We start from the raw sequence: 16,272 nt of genomic DNA, 5'->3' as shown, positions 1-16,272 counted from the left end.
TGTTTTGTGTTTTCACATGTATTTGATTAGGGAGTAAAATACCTGCGTGTCTGTCCATATCAGCAGTATCAGCTATCTTTTCTCTTTTTCTTTAATGTTTTCATATATTATTCCCATGTTCTGTAATCATATTTAGGATCTTAAATGTAGCTTTTCCTTACCTATGTGAGTATCCTGGAATCATCATTTTTAAAAATTATCTTTATATGCAGTATCAGGTGAGATAAGGATAATATTTACCCAACTCAGCCACATGCCATAGAATAGGTTTCCATATGAGCATTAAGCCAAAAAGTTATTCCTATTCTGAAGGACACTGACAAACTGGAATGTATTCAGAGGTAGGCAGTGAGCCTTATGAAAGCTTTAGAAACTGTTAAGAATGGTTGAAGGAAGTAGGGATGCTTAGCCTGGAAAAGAGAAGACAGGATGATTCTTCTCAGGTATTTGAGGGGCAACTGTGAAAAAAAGAAGGTATTCCAGTGGGCAGAATAATGTTCAATGAATGTTACATGAAGCAGATTTTAAGTTTAGCAAAATAAGAATCTAACAAGAATTGTCCTCCGGTGGGATAGGTAACCTTACAAGGTCGTTGGTCTTGTTTGAACAGAGGCCCAGATGGTTGACTGTGAATCAAGAATGCTGTAGAAGGATTTCCAGTAGACAATAGAAGGTTCAAATGATTTAAAAGACCCTTCTAACTCTTTTTATTTTTTTTTAGTTGGAGTCTTGCTCTGTCGCCCAGGCTGGAGTACAGTGGCGCGATCTCGGCTCACTGCAACCTCTGCCTCCCAGGTTCAAGCAATTCTCCTGCCTCAGCCTCCCAAGTAACTGGGATTATGGGTGCCCGCCACCATGCCCAGCTAATTTTTGTATTTTTAGTAGAGAGGGGGTTTCACCATATTGGCCAGCCTGGTCTCTTGGCCAGGCTAGTCTCAGAACTCCTGACCTCGTGATCCGCCCACCTCGGCCTCTCAAAGTGCTGGCATTACAGGCGTGAGCCACCTCGCCAGGCCCTTTCAAACTCTTACATAGCTGTTAATGCAATCCTTTTACTAGATTTGTTTTTCATCCTGTAGGATGTTAAAAAATGCATCAGTTCATGGGAGAGCAGATTTTCATTTCCTAAAGCTGTTCAAGGTGCCTCTCTTTTACTCAAGTAAAAAATGACTGATGAAGTCTTCTAAAGTTAAAATGAAATAAATATGAAGTCATCCAAGGACCAGACAGCTTGTACTGACTGGTTGAAAATTCAGTCCCCTACCTCCTTAACTCAGATCCGTGCATGATTCTTGAAGAGGTTCTTTCCTCAAGTTATTATTTCTAATCTCTGTGTGATAGTCTTAAGGGACTTGCTTTAGAGATTTGTCCAGGAAAATGGCTCATCCAAGTATAAAGGCTTGGCCTTGCAGCAGGAAAAGTGAAGAACTATAAAATGCTCCTGATTGCCATAGCATAAGCACTGAAAACATACTCTGGCCAATCTGGTGAAGTCTTCATTGTTTGTGATGAATGCTTTTTCACAAACGTGTTGCTGGGGAAGCTTCCTTCTAAAGGAAAGTCTTGGGCCTTGGGCCTTAAAGGCAAGTCTCCAGGCAAGGTGATTAATTATGAACCCAGAGGATTTTATATCTAGGAATCTGAAGGAGACTACAAGTTTAAAAAAAAAAAAGATCAATAAATAGGTGATTAGAAATTTTAAAGCTACATGCTTGTCTATAGCTGAACTGGGCCATAAGTTCTGTGAGAACAGGAATTTTTTCTGTTTTGTCTACTGCTCTATTCTCATCATCCAGATCAGTGCCAGGCACTGAGTTATGTACTCAGTGAATTATTGGATGAAGCAAGGAGCTGGGGCAGATGTCCTGAACTCCCTGTCTTAAGGATAGGAGTAGACCTGTCAAGGCCAAATTATTAGGATCGTGATATTATTAGATTATCATTAGTTTGGTAATGGCACAGACCAGTGCTTCCCAAGATGTGTTCTGTGGTCAAATACTTCCTAGAACTGCAAGTGTTAACAAAATTAAACGGGCTTTTTTTTTTTTTTTGTCTGTTGATATGGTGAAACTGATTGATTTGTCAGTGTTGAATTATCTTTGCATTCCTGGGATAAATTTCACTGGATTATGATATATTGTCCTTTTAAAAATATTGATGGATTTAATTTTAAAATATTTTTTTAAGGAATTTTGCATCTGTGTTCATGAAGGCTATTGTTCTGTAGTTTTGTTTTCTCCTAATGACCTTGGTTTTGATATCAGGATAAGGTTAGCCTTATTGAATGAACTGGGAAATATCGTTTCTTGTTTTCTGGCAGAGTTTGTGTAGATTTTGTAACATTTCTTTTTTTTCTTTTTCTTTTTTGTTTTGAGATGGAGTCTCACTCTGTCGCCAGGCTGGAGTGCAGTGGCGCGATCTCGGCTCACTGCAACCTCCGCCTTCTGGGTTCAAGCCATTCTCCTGCCTTAGCCTGGGACTACAGGTGCACACCACCATGCCCAGCTAATTTTTATATTTTTACTACAGATGGAGTTTCACCATGTTGGCCAGGATGGTCTCAATCTCTTGACCACGTGATCCACCCGCTTCAGCCTTCCAAAGTGCTGGGATTACAGGCGTGAGCCACCACGCCTGGCTGATTTCGTAACATTTCTTTAGATGTTCAGTACAGTTCTCTAGTGATGCTATCTGGGTCTGCAGTTTGCATTGTGGGAAGGTTTTTAACCACAAATCCAATTTATTTAATAGATATAAGACTATTCATGTTATTTATTTTAGTGAGCTTTGATAGTTTGTATCTTTTGAGGAATTTGTCCATTTCATCTAAGTAATCACGTTCATTGGAGTAAAGTTGTTCATAGTATTCCCTTATTATCCTTTTAATGTCTTTAGGATATGTAGTGATGTCTGCTCTCTGATTCCTGATATTGAAAATTTGTATCTTATGTGTTTTGGGCTTTTTTTTTCCTTGATCAGTTTTATAGGTTATCAATTTTATTGAAAAAAAAAATTTGTTTTTTGAGGCGGAGTCTCGCTCTGTCACCCAGGCTGGAGTGCAGTGGCACGATCTCGGCTCACTGCAACCTCTGTCTCCCAGGTTCAAACGATTCTCCTGTCTCAGCCTTCTGAGCAGCTGGGACTATAGGCACGCACCACCATGGCCAGCTAATTTTTGTATTTTTGGTAGAGATGGAAACGTTTTGCCATGTTTCCCAGGTTGGTCTCCAACTTCTGGGCTCAGCTGATCTGCCTGTCTCGGCCTCCCAAAGTGCTGGGATTACAGGCATGAGCCACCACGCCTGACCTGGCTTTGATTTTCTATATTTTATTTTTCTGTTTCAGTTTTGTTGATTTCTGCTCTTTACTATATCATTCTTTCTGCTTGCTTTTAGGTTTAATTTGCTTTTCATTTCTAGTGTTTCATCATGGGTTTTGTTTAAATGTGGGCTTAGGCTGACTTACTCCCCAGATAGGGATATCTGATTTCTATTGTCTATTTCTATATGTCCTGTTTTCCCCTGTATTAACTTTAGACTGGAAGCTCTTAAAAATATGACAGATCTCAAATTATTATATAAAATATCTTAATTACAATCAGAGACGTAATCATTCCTTAATTTGTTATGAGTATTTCTACCCATCAGAGACACTTGCTTTAACTCTAGAGAATATAGAAAAATATGAACATTATATAGTTTTGGGTATAGTATGTTCTTGGTGACTTTAAACCTTAATATCATAGCTCCACTAAGTTCTAGATTGGTTTTTCTTCAGTTGCTATGTCATTCTCAGCCTGTATACATTTGTTTTTAGTCTATGCAAATTTGAGTTTGTAACTTTCCCTGTTGTTTTAAGAAAAAATCAGCTTCTAGAAGCCTTGTTGATGTGCTCATTTATTTAGTTATATCCTTAATGAAATGTTTGGAAGTCCTTAAAATACCTGTTCCTGTAGTGCTGAGTTGGTCTTCAGACCTATAAGTCAACTCTTAAATAATTTATTTTTAGATTTATTTTTATTAAGGCATAATTTATATACAGTGTAATATACAAATCTTAAGTATACAGCTCAGTGAATAAATTAAAACCACCACTCATATCAAAAGCCTAAGAGAGTTCCTAGTGCTTTGGGAATAGCAAAAGTTTGATTCTTATATTTTGCACTCATTAGAAACCCTTATTTACAGATACAATGTTAATCAGCAAACTATAAAACTAAAGAAAATCTGGAAAAAAGATACCTCTTATTCCATTGCCCAGAGATTTATAGAATAGATAGTAGTGCCTCTGAGGAAAGATTAAAGGCTTGAGGGTTTTTGTTTGATTTTGGCCAGAAGAATGTGTAATTTTTTTCTATAAAGGATTTCAGATACTGAAGAGTTAGTGTGGATAATGCTGAACAGTGATTTAGAGCCACAAATGTGGTGAAGTAGGTTGGAGTTAAATGAGAGATTTCATTTAAATATTGGAAAAGCCTTTCTGAGGTTTTCATGCTGAAGTCCTAAAATATGAAAATTGTGTGAAGTCTGTATGAATGGCTAAACTCTAAGAAAACAAAAAAACATTTGTATTGGTTTAAATTACCTGAGAGAGGTTTGGACCCTTCCTTCTAGTTGAAGAAATATAAGATTCTGTGACCCATGTCTAATGGAAATAGAACATCCACTTGGTCATGTCTTGAGTTTGGTTTTATTCTCTTTGTCTAGAAGATTAAGATTGCGGCCCTGCGCATGTATACTAGCTGTGTGGAGAAAACTGACTTCGAGGAATTCTTTCTAAGTAAGTTATTGTTTGATAGTACTGAGAAGGAGAACAAATCTACATTTCATTTTTATGATTGTGTTTTAATAGGATAGGTTTTTTTAGTCCCTAGTGAAACAGTTTTTCCTGCACAAAGCATATAATCCAAACTGCCTATTTTTCTCTTTAAAAAAATTATTGTATGTATTTCTTTAGAGACAGGGTCTTGCTGTGTTGCCTGGGCTGGCCTCAAACTCCTGGGCTCAAGCAGTCCTCCCACCTCAGCCTCCTGAATAGTAGCTAGGACTAAAAGCACATGGCACTGTACCCAGCTGCTTTTCTTTTTTAATAAACAGAGAGCAAAAGGATCCTATAAATAAAACATTTTGCTTATTTTGAAAAAAACAAACAAACTGTACGTTGACATTATCTCCCTTGTCCACATGTGCATCTTTTTACATAAGAGTATTCGTAGTAAACATATTCTGTTTTACATTCTGGAATTTTTTTTTTTTTTTTTTTTTTGAGATAGAGTCTTGCTCTGTTGCCCAGGCTGGAGTGCAGTGGTGTGATCTTGGCTCAGTGTAACCTCCCTCTCCACCTCCCAGGTCCAAGCAATTTTCCTGCCTTGGCCTCCCGAATAGCTGGGATTACAGGCATGTGCCACCACACCCAGCTAATTTTTGCATTTTTAGTTGACATGGGGTTTCACCATGTTGGCTAGGCTGGTTTCAAACTCCTGACCTCATGTGATCCGCCCTCCTTGGCCTCCCAAAATGCTGGGATTACAGGCGTGAGCCACTGTGCCCGGCCCATTCTGGATGTTTTACTTAGCATTTTGACATGGACTTTTGGCCAGCTATTCCTCTTTTGTTTTTAAGTTTTGTTTTAATTAATCCAGGATTAATTAAAATTAATCCATAATTATTCCTGGATTATGATTTTTCTCATGTTAAAAGATGATTGGGTCAAAAGGCACATATAATTTTATTATGTTTACCTCATTGATAAATTGCTTTCCAAAAGGGTTTTGCTGGTTTAGACTATCAGAAGCAGTTGATTGTTATCACAGTATTAATTTTGATGCTGTAAACAGTTATATTATTAACAAAGTTAATTAAAGCAGGTACTTGTAATTGGGAGAGATTAAATCATTTCCAGTTCCACAGATTTTGGAAGGAAATGTATGCTGTGTACTTCTGTGGTAATAGTCACATCCTCAAAGCAGCATACACCTAAATGTATACATTTGAGATTTTTCTCTAGCAGCAAATATTTACATATAATTGTGTTCACAACAATGAAGAAAGCTGGATGCAATTTTGGTTATTTAATAACTATTTTTTTGTTTCGTCTTGTTTTTTGAGACTTGTTTTGAGTCTTGTTCTATTGCCCAGTTTGGAGTGGAATGGCGCCATCTTGACTCACTGCTTCCTCCACCTCCCAGTTTCAAGTGATTCTTGTGCTTCAGCCTCCTGAGTAGCTGGGACTACAGGTGCATGCCACCATGCCCAGCTAATTTTTGTATTTTTTTTAGTAGAGACAGGGTTTGGCTATGTTGACTAGGCTGGTCTCAAACTCTTGGCCTCACGTGATCCACCTGCCTTGACCTCCCAACCCAAAGTTCTGGATTACAGGTGTGAGCCATGGGGCCTGGCCTATTTTAGTTTTTAAAAATCAAATAAATACAAATCATTTTGTTTATTTTACTGTCTCAGCAGATTGATACCAAAAACTAAAATACCATACTGAATTATAATTCCAATTTAATGTCCACCTTTCATTTCTTCTTTATTCATAACCTGGAAAGAATATTTTCCTGCTTCTTTGTTAGTCTCGGATAAGTTAGTCCAAAAGGAAAAAATATTTTTTCTCTACCTGATGAAGCTATTAATATTAGAAACTGCTTTTTTCTTTTTCTTTTTTTTTAGAGACGATCTTGCTGTGTCACCTAGGCTAGAGTCAGTGGCTCTAGCCCTTTTACTGCATCCTTTTACTCCTGGCTCAAGCAGCCCTCCCACCTCAGCCTCCTGAGTCGCTGGGACTACAAACACATGCCATTATGCCTGGGTAATTTGTTTATTTTTATTTTTTGTAGAGACAGGGTCTCACTATGTTGCCCAGGCTGGTCTCGAACTCCTGGTCATAGGCCTTAAGTGATCCTGCCTCAGCTACCTGAAGTGCAGGGATTACAGGCATGAGCCACCATGCCCAGCCTGGTTGTTTTTTGTTTTTTTTTGAGACGGAGTCTCCCTCTGTCGCCTAGGCTGGAGTGCAGTGGCAGGATCTAAGCTCACTGCAGGCTCCGCCTCCCGGGTTTACGCCATTCTCCTGCCTCAGCCTCCCGAGTAGCTGGGACTACGGGCGCCCGCCACCTCGCCCGGCTAGTTTTTTGTATTTTTTAATAGAGACGGGGTTTCACCGTGTTAGCCAGGATGGTCCTGATCTCCTGACCTCGTGATCCGCCCGTCTCGGCCTCCCAAAGTGCTGGGATTACAGGCTTAAGCCACCGCACCCGGCCTTTTTTTTTTCTTTAAGTGCCTTCATGAATCCGTGTGTGAAGTATTTTTCATCATGTCTTTTTGAAACCTCATCCTCAGGCTGGGCATGGTGGCTCACGCCTGTAATCCCAGCACTTTGGGAGTCTCAGGCGGGTGGATCACTTGAGGTCAGGAGTTTGAGACCAGCATGGCCAACAGGGTGAAACCCCTCTCTCTACTAAAAATACAATAAAATTAGCTGGGCATGGTGGTGGGCTAATCCCAGCTACTTAGGAGACCAAGGCAGGAGAATCACTTGAACTCGGGAGGCAGAGGTTGCAGTGAGTCGAGATCACACCACTGCACTCCAGCCTGGGCGACAGAGCAAGACTCCGTCTCAAAAAAACAAAACAAAAACAAAAACAAAAAAACAACAACCTCATCCTCAGACATCTATTTAATGTCTATTTTATATTTGATTCAATAAATAACTCAGACATTTCTTAGAATTATTTTGAAAGGATGTTTACTAGATATCTTTGTCTTGGCCAGCTGTTCATTATTGAAGGTTCTTCAGTTAATATTATAGTATTGAATAATAAGACTTTTTACATATTTAACATATCGTGTTTCAATTCATAGCCTGTTGTAAACTACTTATAAAACTTAAGAAAAGTTTATAAATAACTTTTATACTATTAGCTCACATAATATGCTTTTATATTTGTCTCACTTAGGAGTTACAAAATATTGTGGGCTAGGAAGGGCTTGTATTATTTTCATTTTGTTTTATTTTGTTTTCAGAAACAGTTGAGCCTCAAAGAGGCTAAGTGACTCACCCAGGGTTGCCTAGCCAAGCCTTGAACCTGTGTTGTCTGGTTTAAAATCCAGGGATTTTTCCACTATAACATATTGCCTGTGAATGAGTGTAATTGCAAATTAGAAAATGTAATACATTTTAATATTTTCTGTATTTTGTTATATTTAAATACAAACTATCTCTGTGAGATTTTCTATTGTTATTGGAAACTGATGTTTATACTAACTATAGCGTGTACCTATTGGTGAGCTTTGTCCTAGCTTAGCCTTTGAAGTAGTTACCTAGGGAGAAAGTAAATTTTTCAGTAACGCCACTCTTCAGGTTTTCTGAGACTCAGTTTGAGAATTTACTTTTGAGACCTATAGCATGTTCATTTTTATTACGTTCTATTGTGGCCCATCTTAGTCATTTGTGGGTAGATTAAGTTTTCATATCAAACCAAAGTGCTTCCAAACTGTAGCTAGTGAATAAAAAGAGAACAAATCTATAATATGCCATCTGGAGGCAGAAGATTACAAATATCTTTAAAATAATTACATTGACTTTCCTGTGGCTTGGATTCTAAAGAGTAGGTGAGACAGGTTTGAAATAAGAGAAAGGGGCTGGGTGCAGTGGCTCACACCTGTAATCCCAGCAGTTTGGGAAGCCGAGGCAGGAGGATCCCTTGAGCTGAGGAGTTCAAGACCAGCCTGGGCCAAAAAAAAAAAAAAAAAGAAACGAAACAAGAGAAAGCAATAAATATATTGCTTCCCAAGACTGTACTTTTTAAAGTGGTCATTGCTCACTTGGACTTGTGGTATTTTAGGGCTTAACTTTTGGAGTCCTGAGAATTCAGCCGCCCGCTGTTTCTTAGATATTTTGAGGATGTCTTTTGTCTGAGCATGTTGCACTGATGAATGCACAGCGGTTTGCTGACTGGTCTTTTAGAGATGTTCTGCTCTGAAGAGCACTTTGGAGCAGAGGTGGTCAGTCAGTAGAGTTCCTGTTTAATTCCACAGTGTTGTCTGCAGACTGCTTTGTCTTTAACCCTTAAGAGACTGGAGGCATTGGAGAGGAGGTTCTTTAATGAATACATTCTGAGTCTGTGGTTGAGGTTTATCACTGATACAATCTAAAATAATTAATGAGGTTTTTCAAAGATAATTTCAATTCTATTTAAATAATTGGCTGAAAACCAACAATAGTGAATATTTATTGAGTACCTACTAACTTAATACTAACCATTTTGCTAAACATTTTATAGGCCTTATCTCATTCTCACAAAAATCTTACAAGGTCAGTTATCTTGTTTTTCTCATTTTTACAGAGAAGAAAATTGAGTAATTTTACCCAGTGTCACATAGTGAGTGAGAGGTAGAGTCAAAGTATTGCATCAGGCAGTCTGACCCCACATTAAATGTACAACCGTGTTATGCTGCCTTCCCATAACAGTAATAACTATTTAATTGTATCCAACTTGATGTCAAGAAAGAAAGTGCCTAGCTTCAGAAACTGAAGCACTGAATGTGCATTGGAGCAAGAGTGTGATTGTAGCAAAATACTACAGCAGGTTTTAACTTTGAAATGTTTAAATGCATTTCACTGAACTAAAGAATCTGCTGTATTTTTGCATAGTTCACAGTCAACAGTCATTGGTGTTACTTTTTAGGGCTTTACCTTGTGGGTTTCTGTTCTGACACCAGTGTGTATAGGGACTCAATCATATGCCAACACTTTTCCCACCCTCAGCCCTGAGGTGACCCCAGAAGGGGAAATTGTGACCCACGTCCAGCTGCTGGCCTGTCTGTCCATCTGTGCTTTCCAGCCCAAGAACTGATTCCCTCTCTGAGAAAATTGGAAAGGCTCCTGGAGGCTGCCGAGAAGCTTTGATGTAGAGGTAGCAATTGAACAGATTGTCCTTTAGAAGCAGCCAAATTTCATTTTCCAGATTGAAAGACAGACTTCCAAGAAAATTTTTCTTTTTAATGTTTTGTTCTAGCATCCAAAAAAGACCCAACTTCAGATCCGGGCTTGAGAGTTTCTCAGGGCTATTCTCGTCTAGGTGGAGGGTGGTTGGCCCATTCTCAGATGGCATGTGTCTTAATAGCTGTATGGCTGGCCAGACCAGCCTTCAGCTCCCTCCTGCTGGGCTCTGAGAGGAAGTCAACTTGACAGCTGCTAGGCACCTCCCAGTAAGCTCACCAAAGTATTTTGGTGTCACTTTGTGACAGACTTGGATTCAAACTGCAGCCCTGCCACCAGCTTGTTAATATTGTGGCTGCCCACATGTTACTTAGTTTGAGTCTGTTTCCTCATCTCTAAAATGAGGAGTATAATGCTTCCCTCCAGGGTTAAAGTGAGGATTGAGTGAGATAATGTATTGACATGGCTTGCAGTAGATCTGGTATGTAGATGGGCTCTTAGTGAGTGTTAGTTTCTGATAGTGGTATTAGAGAGGCTGTTAGAGCAGGATTAAGAACACAGTGTTTGGAATCAAGTAGATCTGAATTTGATCTCAGGTGTCTCTTTTCATTACCTTGAACAGCAATTGTCTTGGTCTCTCTGAGTCACTTTTCTTCCTGTCAATTTGGCATATCAATGCCTACCTCAGGGTTGTTGGGAGGATTCATTGGGCTCATGGATGTGAAGAACCCAGTAGAACATCTGGCACGTAGTAAGCCTGCAGTGAATTACAGCTCTTTATTACTGGTGCTGTTAATGTACCTCACAGGGGTCCGGGCCTATGTTTTATCTCCTAGTGACCCCTCTTTGTTATCATTTAGTACCTCATATACCTTGATGGTTGCTGAAAAGCAGAGAATAGTGCTTCTTTCTTGAGTCATTGCCCCAAAGGACAGATTCTACCATAAGGGCCCAAATTCCCCACTTATTTATTCTCTTTTTGCATCTTCCTCTTGCTCTGGCTTTTCTCCCTGTTATGTAATAAGGAGGGCACATTCAGTGGGAGACTCCTCATCCAGCAGGAGGCTTTTCTTAGCTGAGTGAGAATTGAGAGGCTTTGATGTCTGGGCACAGAACTAATTTGTGGGATCTGAAACCAAGGAGAAGCCCTTCCCAGTTTTGTTATTTCTGGGGGGTGATGAACAGCCTTTCACTAAATACAATATGCTTTCTTATTCAGCTGCAGCTCCTTAGAGCCCTGACTTTTTTCGCCTGATCTTTTCTTTTTCTTTTTTCTGTTTTTTTGAGACAGGGTCTTGCTCTGTCACTCAGGCTCAAGTACAGTGATATGATCTTGGCTCACTGTAACCTCCACCTCCCTGGCTCAAGTGATCCTCCCACCTCAGCCTCCCAAGTAGCTGGGACTATAGGTGCATGCCACCATGCCCAGCTAATTTTTGTATTTTTTTGTAGAGACGGTGTCTCACTATGTTTCCCAGGCTGGTCTGAAACTCCTGGGCTCAAGCAATCCACCCGCCTCAGCCTCCGTAAGTGCTGGGATTACAGGTGTAAGCCACTGCACCCAGCTCCTGGTCATTTCTTTTGGGCAAATCATTTAGCACACCCATATCCATAGCACATTGGGTACCTTACAGAAAGAAGACAGGAAAAGGATACTAGAAAGACTTAAGCCTCTCAGTGCAGCCCAAGTGAAAAAAGTGAGGGAGTGTTTGCCTAGCTTTTCAGAATTCAAGCCCATGGAGGGAAAATACTGTAGAGTCACACGGAAGCTAGAAGGAACCATAGAAATAATCTAGGCCACATTCCGCAAGGTGAGAAAACCAAGACTCAAAGGGCAGAAGTGATTTGTCCAAGGCCACATAACAAGCTGGTAACAGGGCTAGAACTAGAAGGCTGGTGGTCAGACTGAATTCAATGTTTTTTTTGTTTTGTTTTTTGTTTTTTTTTGAGACAGAGTCTCACTCTCTTGCCCAGGCTGGAGTGCAGTGGTTCGATCTTGGCTCACTGCAACCTCTGCCTCCCGGGTTCAAGTAATTCTCCTGCCTCAGCCTCCTGAGTAGCTGGGATTACAGGTGTCCACCACCATGCCTGGTTAAGTTTTGTATTTTTAGTAGAGATGGGGTTTCGCCACGTTGGCCAGACTGGTCTTGATCTCCTGACCTCAGGTGATCCGCCCACCTTGGCCTCCTAAAGTGCTGGGATTACAGGTGTGAACCACCGCATCCATCCTTTTTTTTTCTTTTACTCCTGGCGCACTATGATTCAATGTTCTTTTATCCCATAGTCTCTCCCTATTGTTCTACTGGACTTTTCTGCAATAGCATAATCAGAGAGCGCTGTAAGTACTGTGCCTGCCAATGTTTAAAATATGGTCAGTATGCCTCCTTTAAACCCTCACATACTTATACCTTATTGTTATTTTCTAGGGTGTCAGATGCCTGATACATTCAATTCATGGTTTCTTATAACCCTACTCCACGTCTGGTAAGTGAGCAATTTAAATGAAGTCACTAAATGTATTTTTTTTTTAAACACTGTTGACTTGTAAGGTATAGCCCTCAGCAGGGCTGATTATATGAAATGGCAGTTGTTCAGGTGTTAAAAACTGTTCCTTTCATTTTAATAACTGGTGTCTTGAAGCACATTTTTATTAAAGGTCAAAGCATAGGCCCAGAAGAAAACTAATATTTGTAGGATTTTTTCAAAGAACACCTAACCCAGTGAACAATGCTATCAGTATCTCTTAAGAGACGCTGTGAGCTTGGATGGAAAGTTTTCTCTCCCTTGGCTGTTTTAGGAAAGTTCACATTTACGTAAAAGTGGTTTGAATTGTGAGAATCCGTGGTCATTTTCATTGCTGGTCATCAGAAACCTATAACAAATTATAGCACTGACATTTACGCCTGTACCTCTAAAATGTGCATACAAGTTAGCTTCATGCCAGGTTTGTTGCATGTAAAAATATTTAACACCTTAAACAGTATATTTTTTCTTCAGCTGTGAAATAAGTAGCCAAAAAAAATCAATTTTTCATCTAACGTTACACAGTATTAAAGGTCAGAAGGATATAGGAGAGTCGTTGAAGTGGGGGGCTGGGGAATGTATTTATTGAACTGCCAGATCTTGGGAAGGTAAATTCTGGAGAACTAAGTTTACTACTTTGACCATAGTGAGTATCTGAGGAACATGGGAATGGCTGCCCTGTCAAAAGAACCCTTGTTTGAGACTGCCTTCTGCTGAGCCTTTGCATTGCACAACTGACTACTATATACTTTTTGGTTTTGATCACCTCTGAAATGTTTCTTCCTCTGTACTCACACAGTTACACTGAGTTTGGCTTAGGGGGCCTAAAGTGGCAGTTTATTTTATGCTTTTTTTTTTTTTTTAGACATAGTCTCACTGTGCTGCCTAGGCTGGAGTGCAGTGGTGCAATTGCGGCTTACTACAACCTCCGTCTCCTGGGTTCAAGTGATTCTCATGCCTCAGCCCCTCTGAGTAGCTGGGATTACAGGAGCCCACCACCATGCCCAGATGATTTTTTTGTATTTTTATAGAGACAGGGTTTCACCATCCTGGCCAGGCTGGTCTTAATCTCCTGACCTCAAGTGATCCACCTGCCTTGGCTTCCCAAAGTGCTGGGATTACAAGCGTGAGCCACCGTGCCCAGCCTATGCTATCTTTTTCTAAGCAGTAGTTTATTAAGTGCACACCATGTCCTGGGCACTTTGTGGGAACTAGAGAATAGTTCTCAAGAAGCTTACAGTCAAGTGAGGGAGATAAGTTGTGTAAAATGGTCAATTATAAATCAGAATGCCTAAGTTATATAATAAATATGAGTGAGAAGTACTTATAGGATCACAAAGGAAGCTGCAACTATCAAAACCCTTATACTTCTACCTGTTAGTTCTTTGAAATGTGCCATGCATCAGGCAGCTTAGAAGGCACACTGCCTTCCTATTGTCTTAATGGTGAAGCTTAGGGCATAGCGTTCAGGGAGGGAAGCTGGATATATTGAGGGGAAAAAGTGCTTTTTCAGGAGAGGAGGACGGCAGAGGTGGCACTGTAAAATTACTCACTGGAAAGGTGGGAGGGTTGCAAGAAGGCTAGGGTGTTCCCAGAGGAACTCAAAGATAATATTCAGAACCTGTATGAAAGACTCTTTATTGCCCATATAGCTAGAGGTATCAGTGTTAGAGGGAGTGGATGGCAAAATAAAATACATAATCCCTGTGACCACATCCCAAGGTCAATACCCGACTAACAGCAGCTGGGAGAACCTTGAAACTACTTATAGTTCTTTAAAGTTTCCAAACTGCCTGCTGAATCTTCCTTGCTGAGGTTGGTTTAATTTCTGAGGAGTAGGGTGTACCACCCCTAGTTCAATCGAGAGAGGGAAGCTGTCTGCTTCAAATCTACGCTTGATTCCCCTTCCACTCTTTCTCTCCCCTAGTTCTGATGGTCTGCAGGGTTGGTGGAAAGAATCTGTAGCTTTTCAGTTTGAATCAGCACACTCTTCTTGAGGACCTCCTGTGTGTGCAGGACCATGGGATGTTGGAGAGAAGGGTATGACGTGTTCTTTTCTGGTCGTTTCTTTTGGGCAAATCAGATACAGGCTCTGTGTCTGGATCTTCAAGAAATGTTAAGTCTAGTGGAAAACAGACGACATAAAAGCACGATTGCCTATAATGCACGACAGTGAAAGAAATGCTGTGCCCAAGACACAGGCAGATGCGGTGGAAGCACGAAGTGGTGTCACTAAATCCAGATTTGGTGATGGGGTGGAGTGTTGGATAAAAAGTGGCTTTGTGGTAGAGGTGACATTTGAGATGCACCACGAAGAGTGACTAGAATTTCTGTCAGAGAAAGGGTGGGCATTTTAGGTTGAGGAAATATTGAGAACAAAAGATAGAACATGTACAAGAACATGGAGTATTTGAGGGCAGCCAGTTGCCTGACACGTCTGGGGCAGGTTTACTGAGGAATGTAGTGGAAGGGTCACCAGGAAAGTAGTTAGTTTGGGGCTCAGTTGTGCTGTGATACTTCCAGAATTGGAAAACTCTTTCTTCTAATGGAATGGAGGGGGACGGGGGGCGGGGCAGGCGGTTAGGAGGAATGATGGATCCCCCCCAAGCCATGTTCTATTGGCCCTGCTCTTTTAGCCTGAAGCTTCAGGAGGGTAACCAAAGGATAGCCACATCAAGGTTACAGGACTCAGTGGACTTGCTAGAAGCGTAGGGGTTGAAGTACCTCTTGGAGGTGGTAGTGTGGGGTGGGGTAGGAGGCTTAGAAAACAGTTAGAAAAGTAGAAATAATGCCTCCTCCCCCAAACAAAACCAAAACCAAACAAACTCTTAATAAACAAAAATACCCTGGTGGCTGACATTTCAGAAGGTTTGCTTAGGTTCCCAAGGGTAAGGGTTCCCTGTTGACTCTTAGAATAAGGATAAGATTTCTCACACCCTGTTAGTTCCCTGGAGGAAATGGTGTTTCACTTATCCTGTCTGCTTTTTTTTAGTTTCACAGTGTTTCTGTGGTTTGGGATTTAGGACTGGGACGCCCTTCAGCTCCTAGAGGACCCTTATCAGTTGTATATTCACTTGAGCTTGCAGCTGCAATGACTATGTGTTCATTGTCTTTGCTGAACAAGATTAGTGTTGACTCTGGCTGCCGAAAAAATGCTGAGAAAGGCCGCTGTCTTCGCTGTCCAGCATCCCCACGTGGACTTGATAAAAGCAGGCCTCCTCCCCTATTCCCTATCTTGGCCACTGGCATCATGCCCACACCAGAAACCTGGGAGCCCTCCTTTGTCTCTTCCCTCACCCCTTCACCTGCTCAGTCACCTAACTCAAACTTTTTTTGACCCTGACCCATAGTAACAAATGCATGTTACTTTGTGACCAGAATGGACATGTGAATGGACACATGAATCTGGTACAAAAGTTCTGTAAAATTTATCCTTGTAATGTCAGGTAATCGCTGATACTTTCTTTTCTTTCTTTCTTTTTTTTTAGTTTTAAGGAGCAGGGAGTTTAATAGGCAAGAAAGAAGGGAGAAGGAAGAAGGAAGTAGCTCCTCTGTACAGAGACCAAGGGAGGGAGGCTCCAAGGCCGAGAGCGGGAACCTCCGATGTTTTCTGTTTCATTTGAATTCTTTTCAACAGACATTGATGATGTCACCCACTAAATTGATTACACTGAGTTGCAACCAACTGTACTTGAAAAGTGGTCTTTGGCCTCTAGCTTCCCTATCCCCATTCTGTTGGCCTTCTCAGTACAAATGGGGTCAGCACACACAGAAACACACACATACACACACACACGCACTCACTCC

The 16,272-nt window shown here is 40.7% G+C and overlaps 1 protein-coding gene and 1 long non-coding RNA gene across 13 annotated transcripts in view; one reads left to right on the top strand and one right to left on the bottom strand.

Moving 5' to 3' along the window:
• UQCC1 (ubiquinol-cytochrome c reductase complex assembly factor 1) overlaps window positions 1-16,272 on the top strand; it is a 110,460-nt gene that overhangs the window by 31,654 nt on the left and 62,534 nt on the right. For 11 of the 12 annotated variants that reach the window (XM_028828354.2, XM_028828353.2, XM_077951772.1 and 8 more), the window contains 2 exons: window positions 4,707-4,779; window positions 12,369-12,426. In XM_028828354.2, the coding sequence (XP_028684187.1) occupies window positions 4,707-4,779; window positions 12,369-12,426 (131 nt within the window). The remainder of the gene's footprint in view (window positions 1-4,706; window positions 4,780-12,368; window positions 12,427-16,272) is intronic. The other variant, XM_077951775.1, reaches the window with a different exon arrangement.
• The window catches only part of LOC144332121 (uncharacterized), a 29,748-nt gene that overhangs the window by 13,121 nt on the left and 355 nt on the right, over window positions 1-16,272 (bottom strand). Inside the window, exon 2 of the long non-coding RNA XR_013399894.1 lies at window positions 12,127-13,269. This is a non-coding gene — a long non-coding RNA (uncharacterized LOC144332121). The remainder of the gene's footprint in view (window positions 1-12,126; window positions 13,270-16,272) is intronic.

Source organism: Macaca mulatta, chromosome 10 (assembly GCF_049350105.2).
Source record: "Macaca mulatta isolate MMU2019108-1 chromosome 10, T2T-MMU8v2.0, whole genome shotgun sequence".
NCBI classification, from domain to species: Eukaryota; Metazoa; Chordata; class Mammalia; order Primates; family Cercopithecidae; genus Macaca; species Macaca mulatta.
Note: the sequence above shows the minus strand (reverse complement) of the source record. Positions and strands in the feature narration are given on the sequence as shown.